Below are 24,718 nucleotides of genomic sequence, written 5' to 3' on the forward strand. Positions count from 1 at the left end.
TAATTAAGGCATGTAAAAACATGAACAATCAATGAACAAAACATTTACTACAGTATAACTTTATGTAAGTAAATGTTAGTTAATGAAAATACAGTTGTTTATTGTTAGTTCATGTTAACTCACGTTGCATTAGCTAATGTTAACAAGCACGGACTTGAATGTTAATAATGCTTTAGTAAATGTTCAATTATGATTAATAGATGCTGTACAAGTGATGTTCATGATTAGTTCATGTTTTTAAATGCAATAACTAATGAACCTTATTGTAAAGTGTTACCACAAATTTGAGTATAGAAATGTAGTCCTTACAGTTTATCATTCATTTTCCTACAGCTTAGTCCCTTATTTATCAGGGATCGCCACAGGGGAATGAACCGCCAGCTATTCCAGCATATGTTTTACGCAGCAGATGCCCTTCCAGTTGCAACCCAGTACTGGGAAACACCCATACACTCTCACATCTCACACACACTTTTATACACTACGGCCAACTTAGTTTACCCAATTCACTTCTACTGCATGTCTCTGGACTGTGGGAAAAATCGCAGCACCTGGGGGAAATCAATGCAAACATGCAGGGAGAACATGCAAACTCCTCACAGAAATGCCAACTGGCCGAGCAGGGACTCGGCAACTTTCTTGCTGTGAGGTGATAGTGCTAACCACTGAGCTACTGTGCCGGCTTCTGGAGCCCATAACTTAATTTAGGTTTTAAGTTGATTTAGCAGCATTGTCAGTGAAAAATTTAAATATTCTCTAACATTAGCTGACAGTGATTTGAAATATGATATGTTTATTAATTATAACTGAAACATTGTCATACTTAAATGTGGTCAAAAGAAACCTGTTATTTTGTTCATACTTATTTTTTTTCCCATCATGATTTAAGATGTAGTTAAGAAATGCTAATTAACATCAGTATTTTAGATGTTGTCAATATCACCACAGGATCAGTACATTTAGACTGATTAAATAATTTTGTGACAGAACAATTTAATTAATCTTTCATGTGAGCATGGACACAAATGACACTTTCAAGAGTTCACATTTAGCGGATGATTAATTATAAGCTACTTTGGCATGCTGTCCCGGGAGAGAGCCCTGAGCTCTTAAGATCCTCGAGCCTGGGGCTCCCTCCCATTGCAAGGAGTTTGAGCCCAGGTAGATCCCGAGAACTCCTCTGCTGTAGTAACTAATGAACAGATAGTGATTGTTCTTAAGAGATAACTACTTACTAGGAGCATGTTTATGATGCCAATTTGGATTAGTCAATTAACTTAAGTTGCATGTTTTTGGATGGTGGGAGGAAACTGGGAAACCCGGGGGAAACCCACATGAGCACTGGAAAAGTGGTTTGGTAAAGCCTGGAACCAGGGACATTCTTGCTGTGAGGCAACAGTGCTAAGCACTGGGCCACCGTGTCACCTATCTAGGAAGGCGGAGTAGGGGTGGATTGGGGGATTGTTCAAAACAAAGATAGCGGTGGTACATAACCCAGGCTATTTGTAGTAGTTTAGGAGTCGTCTGCTTGGTGCATTGAGAATTGGATAATGCGAATCCAGCCACTAGCAATCATCAGCATGTGATCCTCTTGAAATTAGTTTATAAATAAACCACTTAAAATGAACCATATTAAAAATAATAATAATAACTAAAACTAATTTTAAATACCTTGTGGCAATGTGGTGGCGCAGTAGGTAAGGCTGTCACCTCACAGCAAAAAGGTTGCTGGTTTGAGCCTCGGCTGGGTCAGTTGGCATTTCTGTGTGGAGTTTGCATGTTCTCTCTGGATTTCCTTTGGGTGCTCTGGTTTCCCCCACAGTCCAAAGACATGCGGTACAGGTGAATTGGGTAGGCTAAAATTGTCCGTAGTGTATGAGTGTGTATGAGAGGGTATGAGTGTTTCCCAATGATGGGTTGCAGCTGGAAGGGCATCCGCTGCATAAAACATGTTCTGGATAAGTTGGTGGTTCATTCCACTGTGACGACCCCGGATTAATAAAGGGACCAAGCCAAAAAGAAAATGAATGAATGAATTAAACACCTTGTTCACTTTCATACAGCATCTTCTTTACTGGGCTTTGGACTTGGAAGTGACTTTGGAAGTGTATTTCTATCACATTTTCAAAAAGTTTTGAGATGTAAAGAAAAATGTAAGGACTGCAATTCTTCTGTAATCATATTAAAGCATGATGCCTTTATGTGGAGTTATTCCACTGTAAATCTTAATAACCCAGTCAAAATGCTTTGAGAATGACTAAATAAGTAAAAGTTGATTTAAAATTAAACAAATTCTAACAGATTATTTCATTTCGTATCAAATGTGATCAGATTGTGCTTCAGGGAAGCCAACAGTACTCTTTTGTCTACTTAATTTTCTAGCAATTTGGTATTTACATAAACACAAAGTAAAAATAGCAATAATATATATTTTCTTTTTCATCATTTTGTTTGAACAAGATCATTATGGAAATCCCTTATTCAGTCTTTAACGTTATTTTTCTTCACTTGTGCTCATCTTTGTAGCAAAAGTCTCAAATGGACTGAAGGTATTGTGTTAGAGACAAACTGTTGTGATTAGTGAAGCATCTGTTTATGATCTATGATTGATTACATGGTGTTCTCTGATTGGCTGGTTAGCTGTTAAATCACACTGCACACTCTCACAAATAAAGGTACATGAGCTGTCACTGGAGTGGAAACTTTTCAAAAGGTACACATTTGTGCTTGAGAGTCCATATTGGTACCTCAAATGTATATAATAGTACCTACGAGTTTTAAGAGGAACACTTTTGTACTTTTTAGGTGCTAATATGTACCCTTGAGGTATTAATATGGACCTTTTAGGTACAAATTTTTACCTTTTATAAAGGTACCACCCCAGTGACAGCTCGCATACCTTTATTTCTGAGTGGAATAGATGCTTTTTTTTGTTCTGTTTCTAGCCCAAATGTCTACATATTCTTAAATCAAAAAGCTTTTTTTAACAAGCAAACATATTATCTTGTATCAAGACTTAATTTTGTCAAGACTAAGTGAGTTTTTCCTTAAAACAAGCTAAATAATCTGCCTATGATGTAAGCAATCTCATCTCAAAAGCAAAAATGAGATTATTTAGATTACCCCATTGGAGATTATTTTGCTTGTTTTAAGGAAAAACTCATTTAATTTTGTCATATTATTTCATAAAACAAGACAATGTTTTTGCTTGTCTAGAAAAAGCTTCTTGATTTAGGATTTTTTTTTAGATATTTGGATTAGAAACAAGACAAAAATATGATTCTGTCACGAAAGTAAAGGAGCAAAGTAAAGAGGCCAAATGAAGGAGGCTCATTCTTTATTCTCACACTGCAGATGCTAACTGTTTTCTCGCTTGTGAAGTGCTCAGTTTTTTCCACTTACAAACTCCGCCATGTAAACAGCAAAAGCACTATGGAAAGTCGCAACTGACTCCTAAAGGAAATGTTAGATGATTAAAATAATGAATAATTATTTTAATCATCTCAATTATTTTAATGAATAAATAATTCATTAAAATAAGCACAACCCTGTTAGACCATGCGCCAAAGCGCAAACAGTATTTTTCTGTCCTTAAAATAGCAAAAGTGGATTCTGACTCGCCCTTAATGCCCTTGCGCCTTGCGCTTTAGACTTTGCACCTATATCGTTAAAATAGAGCCCAAAATGTTTCTTCAATTATGGTGGAAAGCGAGTGAGTAACCTAAATTGCTTTTTACCCAACGCAGAGAACATCACGTGAAGGAATGGACAATTGTATTTCAAATGTACCCAATGCTATTATCTCAAATATATTCAAGTATACCAAAACTTGTTAAACAAATTTTCATGATTTTTCCAAAACATTTTGAGTTTTTTTATTTTTCAAAAACATTTCCAGTCATGAAAATCGGCATGTCAAAATTCCATGACTTTTCCAGGACCGTGTGAACCCTGTACTTTACTTTTTAAATAATGTTAATACTCTGGTTATGTATACGCATCTATGTTAAATTATGTTCCTCCACATGAATGAATATGAAGAGTGTAAACACTGCATCTGTGGCACACGATCTGTCAACCTGCCTCAATAAATCCTGACTTCGATGTGGGACGAGCAGTTTGTCAGGTGACATTTGGAGGTGGAGAAATCAGTGTTTCTAACACACCAGAGGCACAAAAGACACCTTTACACGAAGACAACAAGAAAATGACAACACTGCAAAGCTGGATGTTTAAAAAAAGCAATGTCAAATTTAATATGAATGATAATAAAACAACAACAACTGATGTATTTAACAGAATTAACAAAGAGTTCAACAACAAAAAATGATTCAAATTTAAAACACATTGACTTGATACATAAATATGGCTTTAATATGTGGCACATCAGACGAGGTCAGCGTGAAAGCAGCAGTGAGGATGAGGATGAGATGGACTCTCTCGTGAGGATATTTTTCAAGGCCTTATATCCACCCCTACCTATATAGTGTGTGAGTGTGAGAGAGAGAAAGAGAGTAATGATTATAGAAGATTATATAAATATGAAAACATACTGAAGGGTTCGATTATTTCTAAAACCTTTAAATAACCAACTTCTAATAGTAAAACATTCTGAATTTTATTGTTTATAATCACACTTGATAAGAGCAGTCTGCAAAAACACTTTGATTGACATTCTCCCTTTGTATGTGTCATCAGAGGGAGAAAGCCCCGCCTATAAATAATAATCTCTCCCTCATTAGCATAGGACAATAGTCTTGTTTTTGAATCTGCCACTATGCTGATACACAGGTATTTGTAGCTCCTCCCTCTTTTTAAAAAAAAGAGCACAATCTCATTTAAATTTAAAGCGACAGTCAAAAAAATGACAAAATAAGCACAAAAGACTAAAAGGGTCAGTTTCAAAGAGTTCTAAAACATTATTTGTGAGGTATTTTGAGCTAAAATGCCACATGCACACTCTAGGGACATCAGAGACTTAATTTACATGTTGTAAAAAGGGGCATATTAGTTCTACTTTAAATACATTCAATTAATTTAAGTACAAAAATGGTCAGATTTCATATATTTTAAGGTGTGCAGTAAGGAATACAATTGCAAACAACATGATTTATAGAAAGGACTGGAGGTTTTTAGTTGTTTTCAGATGATGTTTTAATACGTTGAGTGTTTTAAAGTGTTTTTTTAATGATTTAATATTAATATTATGGTTCTGAGTGTGCCAGTTTAGGTTCAGTTCAAAACACAGTTCAGATTTTTTTATTATAACGTGTTAAAACGTGTCATGTTGGGGGCGTGTACACAGCTCGCTGTTTTAGGGGCGTGTTGCTTCACATGAAAATTAGTTTCAAATTCCCGCCCGACGTAACAAGGGGGCGGCGCCAAGAGCTTCCCCGCTCTGTGTTTGGCAAGAAACAGGCAGACAGAGAGAAGCAGCATGAGAGGATCAGCATTCAGCCGTACATGTACACCCCGGACACAGACCAAGCAGAGAGTACACAATCATTTGTGTCTTTTCTTAGTTTTACAGCCAACTGTGTGCTAGTTTAAAGTTCCGAGCTTGTACACCGAGACTAATAACCACGCACACTGAATTAACTTTGAATGAGGCACCGGATGACCCGCTTAGAGCCTCGACACGGCACACCAGACATGCACATTCGCATGTTCAGATGGCGCTCTGTGGCGCGGCAGAAACATGAAGTCTCCCGAATCCTGGCTGGGCGCCGCGGACAGCCGCCGACTTGAAGCGCCGTTGTGTGTACCCTGATAGAAACCTATGTTTAGAATTTTAAAATCCATGTCGTGTGCGACCTGCAGGCAAGTTTGTTATTTTATTTCCAATGGAGCGACACTGACGTGAGGCAAAGGCGCTCGCACTTTACAGCTGCACCTTGTTAAGATCACACTCATGGGGAGCTTCTGTGACCTTAAGAAATGCAAACAGCTGAAGTTTAAGATAGACACAATGAAAAGTACGCTAGTTTGCAAACCTACCTACAAACAAACTAAGTTAGAAACAATAATTCCAATTAGAGCGATCAGGTGGTGAATGCTGATCTTGTGTTGAGCCCAATGAGCCTTACATCTAAAAACAGAGCAAGGGTGTTCCTCTAGTGACATCGCTTTGACTCTGATGCTGAAAATGGCGGACGTGAAACGACAAACTGAGGATTAGGTGACGCATACCTGTCAGTCAATATTGGTGGGTGGGGGGACCGCACCTCTACGTCAAGTTGCGGTAGATCTAAAAACTGCTCCAATTGGTCCACTGTTTTTATATTGTTAAATTGAAAAAAAGGATTGTGTGTGTTTATATCACCCCAATATGACGGTCTTTACACTATACTTACACAGGTGCCCTTTAAATCGTTAATTTGCAAAACATCTAATAACATAGGCAACAGTTTTTTTTTTTTGTTTTTTTTTGCAAATGAACGCTTTATTTAGCCTCACAAACTGCAGGGCCATTTTGTAAATGTTTTGGACTCTACACTTGGTGAAATACCAGCCAGGAGCATGACCTGTGACAGACAGGAATCAGCCTGGAATATTTGATCAGTAATCACAGACGAATTTAAAGTGAAAATGAGCGTCAGCCAGGGGTCATATCTGACACAGTCTCCTTCTGATCAACACCTGTGGCAGCCGAGCCTCTGATGGAGCTGAGTTTAGCATTTGGATGGTCTCTTTATTATGAGGGCCTACTCACACTATGCTATCCGAACCGTGCCCAGGCCCGTTTCCCGGATCGTTTGAGAAGTGTGAGTGCGCTGAATCAAGTACGGTTCACTTGGCCGGCCCTGACCCGGTTGGAAGAGGTGTGCCTGAGCCCGGTTCACTTGGGCTTTGGCGCAGTACGTTTGTAGTGTGAGTGCAAAACGCACCAAAGCCCGAAACTGAAAGCAAGAAGTAACTTTAAGGCACTGTTTCATATGGATTTATTAATCATTCTTACTGTTCAGTGAACGCAAACTGCCGTAGTTTATTAAAGACTCAAACCCCTCACTGCACGACAGCTGCGCGGCTTCAGCAGACCTCCTCATTCTTGCAGCACGAGGGCTTTATGATTGTTTATGAGTGCCAAAAGTGGCGGATCTGTTCGGCGAAATATCTGACTGCGTCACCGCATCCCTAAGGACTGTTTGGCAAAATATTTGACTGCATATCAAACGACTGAAACGATATAACTAGAGAAATCTCCACTGTGCTGCTGAGTGACAGCGCTTCTCACTGAACAGCGCAGCATCGATGACGTAAGCGTGCCCAGGCCTGATTGTGGTGTAAGTGCGGGCCGTCGGGGGAGACGGGAGGGGGGACAAGCGTGCTTTGGCCCGGTTCGAGGCAACTGTACTTAGTGTGAGTACGACCTAAAGCTTGACTTTCAACCCAAATTTGTTGAATGCAGTGTTCTCTCGCATTAACACGGTTTACTTTTTGTGGCTTCGCAGTTTCATTGATTTTTTTTTCGTGCAACTTGACATGCTTTTTTTTTTACAGCGCATTGTGATCTGCATCCTGACTGGCTGTAGACCATTTATCAGTCAATCTCCTCCGTGCCGTGTCTCCTGTACAATACAGATTGATTTCAGCTTACCAAATTGACTAAGGCCCCATTTACACTAGTGCGTATTAGTTTTAAAACGGCGTTTTAGAATGAAAACGATCCGCGTCCACACTCGCGTTTTACCCAGCGTTTCTAAACCGCTCTCCGTCCACACCAAAACGCTGAAAACGCATATCACGTGACCACACACACACTCTCAGGCAAGCGCTGCAGCCCATGTACCTAGATGAGAGCTGTGCTAGTCGGACTTCTCATCAAGCATCTCCCGGTGGATCTAATCTCACTATATTTATTAAAAGGGATATTTCATTCATCTTGTTGTCTTTATCTAACGACATATTCCCCGACTTTGGTCATTGGAATATATTAGCCTACTTGTTCTCAAGTAACGTGTTTTGGCTAAGCGCAAAGATAAGTTAATGATTAATGAAACCACGTAGCCTATTCTGTATTATTGACTGATCGCTTGCCTTTATTTCCTATAATGTATAAACTTATTGTATGTTATACTTTTATAATGGCCATTATCGATTATTAAAACTGATATTCAGCAAAGAGAGGGTGTGTTTCGTATTTTCACTGAAATTGAAAGGAGGCAGTTGTTATAGGCTCCGTTTTGTTATAAATATCCACACAGTGAAGATGACGCTCATATATGCAGCACAACGCCTTAACATGTCTGCTGTCTGTTAAGTTGCAAATATTATAATGAAAATAGGCAGTTCATTAAATCATGTTTACATTTTTTTTGTTGAGAAAGTGAAACAATGTAGCCAAGGTGAATGAAGTTATAAAATACACTGTTCTTTGAAGATTTACCAGTGTCCTCGGTATAGTCTGTTTTCCATATCAAACTGAGAAAAAGAGACTGCAGCCTTGATCAAACTTGCGAAGTCTGAACTTACAAGGAGAGGATGCAGGACTGAACTGTGTGTGTTAGGCTATTTAATATTCAGGAAAAGCCCCAATCAGAGAGGTGATTGCAGCCCCGCCTCCGTTTTCAGATGTCTCCGTTTTTGCTCATCCACACTGAGATGAAGCAGCAGCGTTTTAGAATGAAAACGGCCTCTCCAGCGTTTTCGGCACTCGAGAACTCCAGCGTAGTGTGGACGGTTGGCGTAACCGTAGCAAAACTTATGCGTTTTCAAACTAAAACACATTAGTGTAAACGGGGCCAAACAGTGTGACTCTGAAGTGCTGTACTGTATGTTTGCAAGTTTACTCCCCACAATGTTGACGAAACGTTTGGAATGTGTTGCAGGTCTGAATGACAGGAAAGGATGCACATTTACAACTGAACTGAAGTTGACCAGACAACACATGTGATATTTTGTGTGTTCATATTATCTGGAATGAGATACATGTTTGGAAATCACTACTTTCTTTTTTGATTTGCCTTTTCCAAACTGTCCCAACCTTTTTTAATTTGGGGTTGTTGATTATCAGACAAATCCCACTTTGAATCCCTCTGTGGTGATTATGTGATAATGGGACTAGATGCTGCTTTGTTCACGCTTTGTTTGTTCAATCTGCTCAACACTAGTGAACATGGCTTGGGTATAATCCTAACATGTTTTGAATCATGAGTGTATATACACAGCAGACACACTGAATGAATGAGGATGTGCGTTCACGCTCTCACCTCCTGATGTGTCCGGCATCCAGCTGCTCCTGTAAAACAGACGCTCTCTTCTGCAGGAAACTGACCTGCACACAAACACAGCTCCAGCTTAGAGGAACAGTGTGGGGTTAACATTCAATTCAGAAATAATTACAAAGAAACTGCCCACAAACACACTGAATTAACTAACTTTCAAAAAATGATTTGTTTCAGATACTTTTTTAAAATGACCTTTCAATGCATTTAAGTCGGTGGTTCTCAAACTGTGGTACGTGTACGAGTTCACACTTAGCTGATAATCAATAAAGCGTATTTGGCATGCTGTCCCGGGAGAGAGCCCTGAGCTCGTAATATCCTCGAGCCCGGGGCTCCCTCCCGTTAGAAGGGCGAGAGGGGAGCTCGAGGTCAGGTAGGTCTCAAAAACTCCCCTGCTTGTCACCGTGAGAAGTGTGAACTGAGGTTGTATTGGGTGATAATTTGTTTTAGTCGATTTGGCTATGGTTCATGTTTTGGACGGTGGGAGGAAACCGGGGAACCCGGGGGAAACCCACGCGAACACGGGAAGATCCTGCAAACTCCGGCACAGAAACACCGACCGGCCCGAAAGGTTGGACCGGCGGTGTTCTTGCTGTGAGGCAACAGTGCTAGCCACTGGGCCACCGTGTCGCCCAATCAGAAAAGGAGGAGGATGAAGGGGTGGAAAGGGGGGGAGCTTCAAGACGAAGATAACTGGAGTGACAAACTCAGGTTATTTATAATGCTTCTGTAATCATCTAATAGGGCTGATTACGGAGCTAATAAGGAGCCAGCCGTGTTTTCCAAGCAACATTTCCAGGTTTTGATGAATCGGCACAGGAGTTTTTTATTTATTTTTATTTTTTTTACTTTTTAAGAACAGTAGTCAACCATTTTTAATTAACTTTTAAAAGTACATTTTAATTAAAACATTGACATTTTATTTTGTTTGTTTGTTTTTTACCTGTAAGCACAGTACAGTGTTAATGATCAAACAATTTATAATGTTTAAATTGGTTGACAATAATAAATATTCTTAATAATAGGAAATAATTTGTCTCAATTTTACTATATTTTAATACTGGCGCAGTAGGTAGTGCTGTCGCCTCACAGCAAGAAGGTCGCTGGTTCGAACCTCGGCTCAGTTGGCATTTCTGTGTGGAGTTTGCATGTTCTCCCTGCCTTTGCGTGGGTTTTCTCCCCCACAGTCCAAAGACATGCGGTACAGGTGAATTGGGTAGGCTAAATTGTCCGTAGTGTATGAGTGTGTGTGTGTGAATGTGTGTGTGGATGCAACCCAGAGATGGGTTGCAGCTGGAAGGGCATCCGCTGCGTAAGAAAACTTGCTAGATAAGTTGGCGATTCATTCTGCTGTGGCGACCCCAGATTAATAAAGGGACTAAGCCGACAAGAAAATGAATGAATAATATAATATAATAATATAATAAAATAATATAATATAATATATTATAGTAAAATATATATATATATATATATATATATATATATATATATATATATATATATATATATATAATATATATATATATATATATATATATATATATATATATAACATAACATAATAATATAATATAATACAATATAATGTAATACAATATAATATAATATAATATAAAATAATTACATAACAAAACATGATTTAATATAATATAATATAACAATATATAATAGTATATTATATAATAAAATATAATATAACATAATATAATAATATAATATAATAAAATATAATATAATACAATATAATATAATATAATAAAATATAATATAACATAATATAATAATATATTATAAAATAATTATATAACATAACATAACATAACATAACATAATATAATATAAGATAATATAATGTAATATAATATAATATAATATAATATAATTGCAACAAAGGAAGCCTATTCTTAACAGTCGACTTCTGATATATAATCAGTATATATGAATAATCAGCCTTTTCGAGTTTTAAATGCCAGCCCAGATTATTTGACTTGCTTTTGAAGTGCTCACATTATGAGAAATTGCAGTCTCTGATCTTTTTGCTAATAAAACATACACATTTCACTGGAGGACTTATTAAAAAACGATTAGCAAAAAAGGCTAAATAAGAACTTTTACAAATTTTGACCACATATTTACGCATCAATGATGGCCAGTTGACCATAACTTTGTCAGTTCAGTCACAATTAAGACAAACAAAGCAAAGCAAAGCATGATTTATGCAACTATTTTAATGTCAGTTGCGTATGTGTCAATGTGTGTATAGCAGAAGTGTTTACATTGCACCGTCTTAGCAAGCGAAAGTGATTTCTTGACAAAAATATCTCACGTTAAGGGGACACACTTGGATTTTTTAGGTTCGTATGAAGCCTGAAAAGAATGTGCATTGTTCTGCGACCGTGTTCCTGGAAACCAAGATACACAGAGCAAACCTCAAAGCAAATCTAACGTTACCATCCTTGCAAATGCATGCCTGGGACTCTGAAAAGAATGACTATGGTTAGATTCCTAAACGGCTGCTGGTTTCGTTAAAATAATGCACTGCAATGTGCGATGCTGAAAATATTCAAGGACAGCGGAGGCCACGCTGGTCACCAATTACAATGCATAAACATATCAGATCACAGAGTTGTGGCTGCGATTCCAGAAGAATCTAGTCAGAGCTATTCAGAGGCGTGCGCCAGGCTCTTTGAACTGCCATCTCCAAATGTTGTTTGAGGGGCCCTGGACCCAGCCTGACAAAGAGGGGCTATTGTTTAGATTCGAAATGTTTAACAAAAATGCCTCGCCGCAGACTTGTGTAGAACAAGGCCGACTGTAACTAATAAGACCCTGGCCGGAGCCCTTGAAGCCCGTATTAATGTGGTTGGCGGGTGTAATTGCACATAAGGAGATGAACTGGACCGGAGACTTCAAAGGCCCGTGGCCAAATTAGATCCATGTCTATGGAGGAACTCGCAGCACTTGTTACCCCCTCCCTACAGAAGAAATCAAATAAACAAGAGCCACTTGAGTTCAAAGACGTGAGGTCTGACTGCTCGCCATTATTAGCTGAGGGAGCGGAAGATAATGCTGTGATCACAGACACCAAACACACCGAATGTGGACTGATCACATGAGCAGAGGTCGAGCTAGCTAGGAAACCGAGCTGAATACATCCTGTACTTTTCTGTAATTACTTTTAAGAGGGGTTTAAGACATGATTAAACTGAAACAATAACATGTTTCACTTTACACTAAAGCACAAGCTCTGGTTCTGTAATCAAATTATTTATTACTTATTTTTTTTACTGAAATAATCACTGGAAATAAGAGACTTTTTAAATATTAAATAAAAAACACTGTTTTAGGTATGGTCGCACGGTGGCGCAGTGGGTAGCACGTTTGCCTCACAGCAAGAAGGTCACTGGTTCGAGCCTTGGCTGCGTCAGTTGGCATTTCTGTGTGGAGTTTGCATGTTTCTTCCGGGTGCTCCAGTTTCCCCCACAGTCCAAAGGCATGTGGTACAGGTGAATTGGGTAGGCTAAATTGTCCATAGTGTGTCCAATTGTCCATAAATTGTCCATAAATTGTTACTATGACCATTTATGTGAAGCTGCTTTGACACAATCTACATTGTAAAAGCGCTATACAAATAAAGCTGAATTGAATTGAATTGTATGTACATTTAGTCATTTAGCAGATGCTTTTATCCAAAGCGACTTACAAATGAGGACAAAGAAGCAATTTACACAACTATAAGAGCAACAATGAATTTTGCGAAGTGCTGTAGGCAAGTTTCAGGTATGTAAAGAAAGCGTAAGAAACAAAACATTAGTAATGTTTTTTTGTGTTTGTAGTTAGCTGTGGAGCCAGAGAGGGAATTGCAGATTGGGAAGGAAAGTGGAGACTAAATAGTTGAGTTTTTAGTCGTTTTTTGAAGACAGCGAGTGACTTTGCCGTTCTGATGCAGTTAGGGAGTTCATTCCACCAACTGGGTAGATTGAGCGCAATAGTTCAGGAAAGTGATTTCTTCCCTTTTTGGGATGGAACCACGAGCCAACGTTCATTCACAGAGCGCAAGTTTCTGGAGGGCACATAAATCTGCAGAAGTGAGAGCAGATAGGAAGGAGCGCAGCCAGAAATCGCTTTGTAAGCAAACACCAGAGCTTTGAATTTGATGCAAGCAGCAACTGGCAGCCAGTGCAAACGGATGAGTAGCGGAGTGAAATGTGCTCTTTAATCTTCATTAAAGACCACTCGTGCTGCTGCGTTCTGGAGCAGCTGAAGAGGTTTGATAGAGTTAGCTGGGAGCCCAGCTAGTAGGGAGTTGCAATAGTCCAGTCTGGAAAGAACAAGAGTTTGAACAAGGAGTTGAGCTGCATGTTCAGATAGGAAAGGTCGGACCTTTCTAATGCTATAGAGTGCGAATCTGCACGATCGAGCAGTTCTAGAAATGTGGTCAGAGAAGTTTAGTTGGTCATCAATCGTTACTCCAATATGTGTGTGATTGTGTGTGTATGGATGTTTCCCAGTGATGGGTTGCAGCTGGAAGGGCATCCACTGCATAAAACATGTGCTGGATAAGTTGACGGCTAATTCCGCTGTAGCAACCCCAGATTAATAAAGGAACTAAGCCGAAAAGAAAGAATGAATGTTTCGGGTATACTTCAATCCACAAGGGATGTGATACGTGATGTAAGGTCTTTAAAAAGCCAGGGTCATTGTAAAAAAAAATGTTCAAAGTGTTCTCAATATGTCATCGTGTTCTCAAAAACAGAAGGCAAAGAACAAGGTGTTTTAGCAACAGTTTGAAATACAACACTGCATCAACCTCAATTACTATTTTATTAATTATTTTTTTTTTTACATAAAACAGCTTGTGGTTTAAATAACGGCTCCCAAAAACTGGAACACTGCAAAAAAAAAAAGTTTTTTTTATTTATTACGGTTATTTTTTCCCTGTGTAAATAGAAAACAAGCTTAATATTATTTAATCAAGCAAATTGACATTAGATTAGCCATGCTTTTTGTGAAATTGATCAAAATGAAGCAAGTTTATGACTAATGGCTAAACAAGTACAAATATCTGCCAGTAGAGTCAGAAAAATCAGGTCCTGTTTACACGAATACATTTTCGTTTTAAAACGCAAAAATTTTGCTACAGTTACGCCATCCGTCACACTACGCCGGAGTTTTTGAGCACTGAAAACGGAGCGTTTTGAAAATGCTGAAGAGGCCATTTTCATTCTAAAACACTGCTGCTCTGTCTCAGTGTGGATGGGGGAAAACGGAGGTGTGGCTGCAGACATTCGCCTCTCTGATTGGGGCTTTTTCATCAATATTAGGTAGCCTACACACAGTTCAGTCTTGCATCCTTTCCTTGTAAGTTCAGACTTCTAATTTTATTTAAGAGTAGATGTGCTCAAAGTGCGCTGCACGCCTGAGTGTGTGTGTGTGTGTGTGGTCTTGTGATGTGCATTTTCAGCGGTGTAGTGTGGACGAAGAGTTGTTCAGAAACGCTGGGTGAAACGCCAGTGTGGATGCGAATCGTTTTTATTCTAAAATGTATTAGTGTAAAAAGGGCCTCAGACAAAAAATAAATATTCATATCACATTCATAGATACACATTATTGCCAAAGATTTTGGAACACCCACCCGAATAATTGAATTCCATGGCCACAGTTATATAAAATAAAGCACCAGGCATGCCGATTTTTTTACTAACATTTGTTGCAAGTATTGGTCACTCTCAGAAGCTCAGTGAATTCAGTCATGATACTGTGATAGGTTGCCACCTGTGCAGTAATTTAATTTGTGAGATTCTAGAAAATATTGCATGGTCATCTGTTGGCCATGTATCAGAGACGTTGCTAGACCTAAACCAGCTTCCCCTGGTAAAAAAAATAATAAAAAATAATAATAATAATAATAATAATTATATATATATATATATATATATATATATATATATATATATATATATATATATATATATATATATATATATATATATATATATAAAGAAAAGTATTTTATTATACAGTTTAGTTATTATACAATTTTTGTTCTAAACCAGTGGTTCTCAAACTTTTTTCATCAAGTACCACCACAGAAAAAAATGGTCTCTCCAAGTACCACCAAAATGAGCAGTATTAAAATACAGTATCGTAGTAGGCCCAGTAAAGCAGCTTCAACTCTGCACAGTTAAACAAATTGTGGCAGATTACCTCAGAAATATAGCCTATATGTCATATATAGCATATGATATAGATCATTTTTGATAAATTTTGAAAAGTGTGTAGCATGTACATGACATATTTCATTCCTCCACGTACCACTAGAAGGAAGCCTGCACTACCCAGTAGTGGTACACGTACCACAGTTTGAGAACCCCTGTTCTAAATAAATAACAGAGTTTAATCCTAAATGTAAAACAATCCAAAGACACAACTGGAGTGATGCTAAGATAATTTACGATTTTTTTCCATGAATATTAATTTCATTACATTGAAATTCTATAGACAACTCTATATAATACAAAAAGATGTTTTATAGAATTATCTGTTGTGCGATGTCTTAGACCCGACTCATGGACTCAAGAATTGACTGAGTTTATGAAGTCTTTATTAAGTCTTACCTCCCTGACTCATCATCACGTGACACATGGGACACGTGACCCAGTAAATTAGGTCTAGCGACGCCTCTGACATGTACTATAAAATCAATCAACAGCAACAGAACTCCAAATGCATGTGGCCTTCAGATGATCTCATTATCTCAAGTGTGCATAAAGAGCTTTATGCGATGGGTTTCCATGGCTGAGAAGCTGCATTCAAGACTTACATCAACATGTGCAATGCAAAGCATGGGATGCAGTGGTGTAAAGGCCGTAAATGGATGCAGTGAAGATGTGCTCTTTAGAGTGATGGATCATGCTTCACCGTCTGTCAGTCTGAGAAGTCTGGGTTTGATAATTGCCAAGAGAACAGTATTTGCCTGATTGCATTGTGCCAAGTGTAAAGTTTGGTGGAGGGGGATTATGGTGTGGGGTTGTTTTCAGAGATTGGGCTTGGCCTCTTAGTTCCAGTAACAATAACTTGTAATGCTTCAGCCTATTAAGATATTTTGGACAATTTCATGCTCCCAACTGTGTGGACTTAGTTTTGGAATGGCCCCTTTGTACCCCAATATGAGTGTGCAGCAGGGCTTAAAGTAAAGTTCATAAAGACATGGATAAGTGAGTTTGGTGTGGAGGAACTGAACTGGCCCGCACAGAGCATACCTGTCAACATTTAGATGTGAAAATAAGGGATATGCCCACCATAATAAGTGACCCCCCCCACCTCAAAACAATCCCCAAATTACTAAATATGTTCACTTACAGCTGTTTCATTGTACATAAACAGTTAAATGGTCAGTAATATGTTTTATTATTATTATTAACAAAAGAAAAATAAATATATACATTAGCAGCAAATACATTAGCAAACTTCAGCTTTTTAAAATTAATAGCTATTATAATAAAATAGAATCAAGCTATCAATCTCATTAGCCGTTTCTCCACTGTATAACTGTAACGAGGAGACTGACACGGAGGGATCCATTATGCAGTATTTATTAATCACAACTTCACTCAAACACACAATATGCACCTGGGTGCACACACACATCCACAGTAGTAGTAATGGTTTCAAGAATGACGGTGAACAGACACAGAGTGAGTTACCAGGCATGAGTAGAGAGCAGTGGGCGTGAATCAGAGTCCGTGTATCAGGCTTGGGTCAAAGGCAGGCAGCGAGTATCAGAGTCTGTGTATCAGGCGTGGGTCGTGGGCAGGCAGAAGGCAAAGCAAAGTAAGAGACAGACTGGAGTCGTACACAAGAGATCAGGCTGGATATAACGCTCAGTAATGCTGGCCGGGGCTGAACAAGACTTCGCACTGACTGAGTGTTTGAGTGCGGCTTATATGAGGTACGTGGGTCGTTAACAAGATTCAGATCAGGTGTATGCGCAATCAGTGTAGATGGATGATGTAATGCTAAAAGTCCGGAGATGGTGGCCTTTGCTGGCCAGCGAGGGGAATGACCAGGACCGAGTCGGTGACAATAACTTACACATTCTGATTGAAGAGCAACGAATGAATCTCTCATTTATTAAGATTTTTTTTTATTACATTGAATAAGAGGTGTCACTTTAAAAATACAGACGTAAAAATGAAAGCATTCAAGACGAAATTAGTTGTGTTTGGGGGGAAAAAACACCAAGATCGACATCCTTATATGTTAGTATAATTAATTATGTTTGTATAATGCCAGACTTTCTCTCCGCTTCTAATCGCGTGTACAGAATCTGTTTGGGAAACAGCATCTGTTTATCACTATGGAGCACGTCAGTTGACAGTCATGCACCATTATATGACTGTTTTGAGGATTGTATAGAATGGGTGACGGCACCTGTAATAGAAAGGAAATGGAATTGCGCTGTTTTTAATATTTATTCATGTGTTTTCATTCCTAAACAAAGCGAAAACACAGAAGACTCACGTTTCAGAGCAAGGGGCGACCCCGGTTGGTTCGACGGTATGGGTTGCGCATAGGGAGGCTCGGCTGTTCAGAGAAAGACTAAAAATACGGGAGAAATACGGGAAAATACCTTTACATGATAATAGCGGGATAGAACAGTAAAATGCGGGAGAATCCCTAGAAAAACGGGAGGGTTGACAGGTATGGCACAGAGTCCTGACCTTAACTTTACTGAACACATTTAGAGTGGCAAATGAGAGTTAGACATTTTTGTCAGAAAAATGGTCAAAAATTTCCACAAATACACTTCTAACCCTAAAGTCCTCACAGAAGAGTTAAGTTGTTATAGCTGCAGTGAGTATATTAAACCCTTCATATTAAACTCTTCGAAATAAGATTCTGATGTTTTAAAATTCATGTGCATGTGAAGGCAGATGTCTAATCTAGAGGCAATATAGTGTATTTGCTCTTTAGTTTTGTTCAATTCCTCAGAAATTGGACTGAACTTCTTCATTTTGCATTACCAAGTGTTTCTTGACATAGAGAAGTTTGAATATTAAACTGAAAAGTTGAGGAACGTACAACGTGTAAAATAACCATTGAACATGTCTTGGTTTTTCATGGTAAATCTATTTCCAAACGTGCTGTTGACATAAAATTGACAGAGATTTTTTGAAAAACAAAACAAACTAAAATATTAGTTCTACGTAATAACAATGGAATGACACAAGGAGAAGGTACTGAACTACTGAAATTAATTTTATACTTGACAACATACAGTACATAATGACATCTTCAAGAGGCATCTTGCATGGGGAATGGAGTTGTAAGCATTGCTCAAAAGTGATTTATTCTCATGGTTCAATAGAGTTAAAAAATTGTTTGATGGTTCTGTGGGTCTCGTCTATCAACCCTGACCTTTAGTTCTTCAAATCAGGTGATTAGCAGAACCATTCTAGCAGCTTTGCTTTCTTTTCTGAAATAAAGTTTTCTTGGCTCTGTTTAGGATCACTATCTTGTTGAAATGTCCCCGGTTTCACCTTCATCATCTGATAATGTAGGTGTTGGTGTGAAGCAGCTAATATTATTTTACTCTGACAAGGGGCAGGCTTGCTTTTTAACTACTGAGATATTTCCGCTGCTGTCTGGGCTTTCCATGCCTTTTCACACCTGCCTTTCTTCATGTCTTCAACACATTCTCCCTGTGTCATTTCATTTTATTTCACACAACTTAATCCCTAAATAAAATCTCTTTGTTTGTATGGATTACTTTAGTTTTACTGACATCTGGTAAAAATTTCAAGTCAACGGCATCTTTAGATATTTCCCACTTAGATTTGCTTGGCATTTAAAGCAGGTTTGGCATGCTGTCCCGGGAGAGAACCCTGAGTTTGGAGATATTTGAGCCCAGGGCTCCCGCCCGGTCGATAAGCATATCAGGAGATCCGAGATCAGGAGGGTCTCGAAAGCTTCCCCTTTAGAAAAGGGGGAAAAGGAGGAGTTGAGGTGGAAGGGGGGATTCTTCCAAAACGAAGATAGAGCTGTAGGAGAAAAAGGATCCATTTATGGTAAACTAGGATTGCTCTGATTGGATTATTACTGTTTACAGATGAGCGGCCAGTCGTATCACGTGCTCCTCTCGAAATTAGTTTATGAAACTTCACTTATTATTTAAATATTATTATTTTAGAGCATGGAAACGGCTCTGATACAGGAATTTTTTAAGAGAAGAGAATAGAATAAGAATAAAAGAATAAACAACATTTGAAGGCTAGTGACCCGCTGAATCCACATTTTTGCAAAATAATATTGTAATCCTTGTGCCATGTTTAATAATGGATATAAAGTAAAATGTGGAAAAAAGTTGGAAAATTGTGGGAAAAAAATGAAGTCTGAGGGTTTTCTCAGGTAAATTTGAATGTGTGTGCATCACCAGCAACATTTCATTATGTTAGTTGACATTAGTGTCATGGCAAAATACTCTAGGCACACTTAACCCTATGCTAACCCTATTAAATGGCATGAAAAACACGACAAAAACCCATTTGCTAAAACAAAATGCATATAATTTTAGCATGCTTGGCTGCTTCTACAAGACTTTGATCTTTATTTGAGTATCGTGACTTGTGTGTCACAAGACTTGTATCAGAGCTCTTCCTATATAGAGCTGATTATGTGAACGTCAAAACTTATTACAAACCATGCACTGCAATTAAAGTTGAGGTCATAACAAATTAGGCAAAAATACATCTTCATTTATCAGCCATTAATCATAATTTGTGTTGTAGCAACATCTAATGAAATGTATCTACACATACTGTAAGTGCAGTTGTACAGAACTGTAGCCTGACTTGATCATTTCCAGTGAGCTTGTATTTTTTTTAAGCATTTATGTTTTTAGTGTGTGAGGTCTAGACTAGCTGAGTCTTCAGACTTTGTTTAGATGTGGTTGGGGTGTTAGTTGTTCTCATAGCTTTCGGGAGTTGGTTCCACCACTGCGGGACAAAGATTTGAAGTTCTATGATCCGGACAACGGGAACTCTTCATGTGGAGAAAAGGGAGGGTTGTGCGGCCAGAATTAGCTAATTGTAGCCAGCCTGGGGTGGGCTGTTTGATGAAGCATTAAACGTGAAGAAGGGCAAACCACTGGCTTTTGTGTTTTGAATATGATTAGAAGGAACTGAAATCCAGCAAAGAGACTTGGAGTGACATGAGGTTTCTTTTTGGTTTTGCTTCACACATCCATACATCCAACCATCCTCTGATCTGCTTGTCCTACAGTATGTAAGTTTGCAGTGATTATACAGCCTAGCATTTCTGAAGGGAAATACCATGAATGCAAGGCTTCTTTTTCATTCTTTTTTATCTTTAGTATATAACTGAACTCTGTTCAATTGTGTTTTAATAATGTTGATAAATTACAAATGAAGACTTCTTTAGACTTACATAAACAAATGCATTGGACCTGTTTCCACCAGGCATTAAGATGCATCTCTGTGATGTGCTATTGACTAAACCAGGGGTGCTAAACCCGGTACTGGAGGGCCGGTGTCCTTCTGAGTTTAGCTCCAACTTGCTTCAACACACCTGCCAGGAAGTTTCTAGATAGTATAAATACCTTGTTTTTGTGTATTGTTTGCGCCATAATCACATGTTAGGTCAGTAGGCAGAGTTTAACTACTTTTTCGTTCAACACATTAATCGACATAAGCTTAACCCATCCAATCGAATGCGTGTTTGACTATTTTAAGTGGTTGAAATTGATATATAAATATATTTGGTAAGCAGTTGCCATCTGCAATTCTGGTTGGTCATGCTTTTTATGTGGTGATTAAACCTGACAATCGTGTGTTATCTTTTCCTTGTGTAAGCATGCAGCTTTGCCAGTGTCTTGTCTGTGGAGCTTGGTGTCTGTGGTTTGGTTTTGGCCCTTTGTCTGTGTCTAGACATAAAAAAATTAAAAATAAATAAATAAACTCATAAAATAAAAAAATCTAATAAACAAAATAAGTAAATACATAAAAAATCAATAAATAAATAAACAAATAAATAAATAAATAAAATAAATAAACAACTGAACAAAATAACTAACTAAATAAATAAATAAATAAACGAATGAACAAAATAAATAAATAAATAAATAATTTAAAAACTTAATTAATTAAATTAATAAAAATATAATAAATAAATAAATAAAATAAATAAACAACTGAACAAAATAACTAACTAACTAAATAAATAAACAACTGAACAAAATAAATAAATAAATAAATAAATAAATTATTAAATGAATAAATTAATTAATTAATTAAATAAAAAAATAAATAAATAAATAAACAAATACACAAATAAACTAAATACATAAATTAATTAAATAAATTAATAAAATGACAAATAAATTTGAAAAATAACCAATAAACACTAAATAAATAAAATTAATGAATGAAATAAAAAATAAATAAATAAACAAAACATCTAAATAAATAAATAAATAGTTTACAAAAAACTAAAATGATAAAAAATAAAATAATAAATACATATATTATATATAAATAATATTTTTATGTTCCATGTTTTGTCTGTAAGTTTCTGTACACACATGTGCTTTTAACCTCTCTTTTTAATCAGCTGATTTATGAGTTTTCATTGGCTGGTTGATTGTGTATTGTCAGGTTTGGTGTCAGAATACAGCCCTTTATGTTTGTTTTTGTGTGCCATTTGCTTCCTGTTAAACATCTGTCCTTCTTGTTATCCATTATCAGTTCAATGCCCTCTCTTATTACCCTCTTCTTTTGTTTCCCTATTTATTCTACCTGTGTTCTATGCAATGTGCCATATACACTACCTGACAAATAACTTCTAGTTGATCATTTGGAAGTGACAGAAGGTTGATTTTTCATAGGAATCCCTTGTTAAACTGTATCTTAATCATCACAAATACAGCAGAAGACCTGGAACCCACATGGACCCATGGTTTTCACAGTAATCAGTCAAGTTTGGTCAAGGAAAAATCATGGTTTGGGTTTACATTCAGTATGGGGGCGTGCGAGAGATCTGCAGAGTGGATGGCCACATCAACAGCCTGAAATATAATGACATTTGTGCTGTCCATTACATTACAAGCCACAGAAGAGGGAAGATTCTTCAACAGTATAGTGCTCTTAGTCAAACTTCAGCCTCCACATCAAAGTTCCTGAAAGCAAAGAAGGTTAAAGTGCACCAGGATTGGCCAGGACTGTCCCCAGACATGAACATTATTGAGCATGTCTGGGGCAAGATAAAGTAGAAAGCATTGAAGATGAATCCAAAGAATCTGGATGAACTCTGGGAGTCCTGCGAGAACGCTTTCTTTGCCATTCCAGATGACTTTATTAATAAGGGATTTTAGTCATTGTGGAGATTAAATTCATGGGAGTCATCCACAATATTCATTCTTTTTTAAAGAATTTTTTAACTTACCCACTGCACTCTAAATTGTAGTCTATGCCTCATCCTCAACCACCAAAACCGGTCACAACTGGTTCACATCCTGATCCTAAATTTTCCTGTATGAAATGTCATACTCTCTGCAAGTTTTTACTAACACTGTAGCTGCTATTCAACAAAATATCAGTCAGCTATGAGTGCACAATGTTCATCGTACTGGTGACATTGTAAATATAAATCGAAAATATTGATGTTATAATGCACATAATCCTTTATTTATACAGTTGAAGAATATATATTAATTATTATCCCTCCTATTAAATTTGAATTCTTTATCAAAAAGTTCCCAAGTGAGGTTTAAGCACAGAATTTCCCCCCAGTATTTCCTATTATATTTTTCTTTGGGAAAAGGTGTTATTTCTTTTTGTTTAGCTGGAATAAAATAAAAAGTGACATAAAAACTGTTGGTCAACATTATTAGCTTCACGGTAAAAAAAACAAAACAAAAAATCGAAAAATTTACGGTAAAAAAAAAAAACGGCAGCGGTGATTGCCAGTATTTCACAGTTAAAAATACGGCACAAACCGTAAAAGTATTTTCTCATTTTTACAGTAAACTACCGTACTTCATTAATTTATAGAGGTAATATGGCTGTATTTTGAATTACAAACATCTATACATCTTTTGTTACAAAGATAGACACGTTTACACAGCCATATGCAGGTGGTAATTGGAAAGTTACAACCAATGCTCATTACAAACAACCTTTCCCACAAGCAGAAAATAGTATCAGTGTAAAGAAAGCGCTCAGTGTCATTCACACAGCTTCTAAATACCAGTATGGTCAAACGCATAAATTAAAGTCATAAAATAAGCATTGTTTATCAACATTAGATGTAACATAAATCTCTAATGTACATAACTGATAGAGAAACAAATAAAAAGATCCATAATGTCAACAAAAAGTATAAAAAGTGACGTGCCATGCAGGGAATTATGGGAAAGTCAATTTACTAGGGTTGGGCATCTAAGCTATAATGCCGATCCGATACGCATCTCGATACAAAGAATACGATCCGATATATTAGCGATACATTTGTGACATATTGCGATGCAACACGATACGATTCACACCCATATCACGATACGATGCGATATTTCAGCACTAACTAATTAGATCAAGTTTATGAGATGATGTGAAAGAGGATGCTGTGCCATTGAATGAGTTTGATTATTTATAAACCAAGCAAAACCAAGACTTTTTTTACAAACTGGCTCTTCTCTCAGAGCCAGAGTGTCAGTTTACAGTAGAGGGCCATTTTAGAACATATAGCACATATTATTTAAGTATTTTCAAGATAAACAGAATGTATAAGTGCAATATATATTAAAAAAATATGTATATATTTGCACTCTTTCAACATAAATAAACGTAGCATTGCACAACAAGAATTGTGATTTAACTTTTCAACTATGAAAACAAGTTTTACAAAGATATATTTTGCCACTGATTATTCAAAACTTAAGGTCGTGAACTAGCAGTGTTATGCTGCTTTGAAACATCACTGTCACTGTAAACAACAGGCTAATAAAAATATAACAAACCAGCAATCTTCTTGCTGTGAGGTGGTCAAACTACCCACTGTGCCACCGTGACACCCATTATTTTTATCATTATTATTATTAATATTATTATTATTATAATTAAATAAAAATTAACAGGAGGAGGTGTTTAAAACCTTCGTTCTCCGTGACACTAGGCTGAATATCTTTGCAGGTGAACAATGCAATAGCATTCGTTATTGGCGTAGAGCGAGCAGAACTGTTGCGCACGGAAAAAAAACTTGCAATGCTTTTCTCACCACTTTTGGAGCTGGTTGAAGCAGTGCGAAAGCCGGGGATGCAGGAACACTGGAAGATGCTTTCACAACAACACCGTGGCGCTGCTTCAAGTGAGATTTCAGATTAGTCGTACTGCCCGCGTATTTTACAGATGCGCGGCACATTTTGCAAATTGCATCTGTCCTGTCATGTCGTCCATCCTTAAATCCATAATGTTGCT

The 24,718-nt window shown here is 37.4% G+C and overlaps 1 protein-coding gene across 8 annotated transcripts in view; it reads right to left on the reverse strand.

Moving 5' to 3' along the window:
- Positions 1–4,227: 4,227 nt before the first annotated feature.
- The window catches only part of cep112 (centrosomal protein 112), a 349,442-nt gene continuing 328,951 nt past the window's right edge, over positions 4,228–24,718 (reverse strand). For 6 of the 8 annotated variants that reach the window (NM_001327791.1, XM_073943291.1, XM_073943282.1 and 3 more), the window contains 2 exons: positions 9,210–9,274; positions 4,228–4,479 (listed from right to left, as the gene is read on the reverse strand). In NM_001327791.1, coding sequence (NP_001314720.1) covers positions 4,476–4,479; positions 9,210–9,274 — 69 coding nt within the window. In that variant the 3' untranslated portion in view covers positions 4,228–4,475. Of the gene's footprint in view, positions 7,606–8,742; positions 9,275–24,718 lie in introns of all 8 variants that reach the window. The other 2 variants (XR_012400500.1, XR_012400482.1) reach the window with 1 other exon arrangement.

The sequence above is a fragment of the Danio rerio genome, chromosome 3 (assembly GCF_049306965.1).
Source record: "Danio rerio strain Tuebingen ecotype United States chromosome 3, GRCz12tu, whole genome shotgun sequence".
In the NCBI taxonomy this organism is placed as follows: Eukaryota; Metazoa; Chordata; class Actinopteri; order Cypriniformes; family Danionidae; genus Danio; species Danio rerio.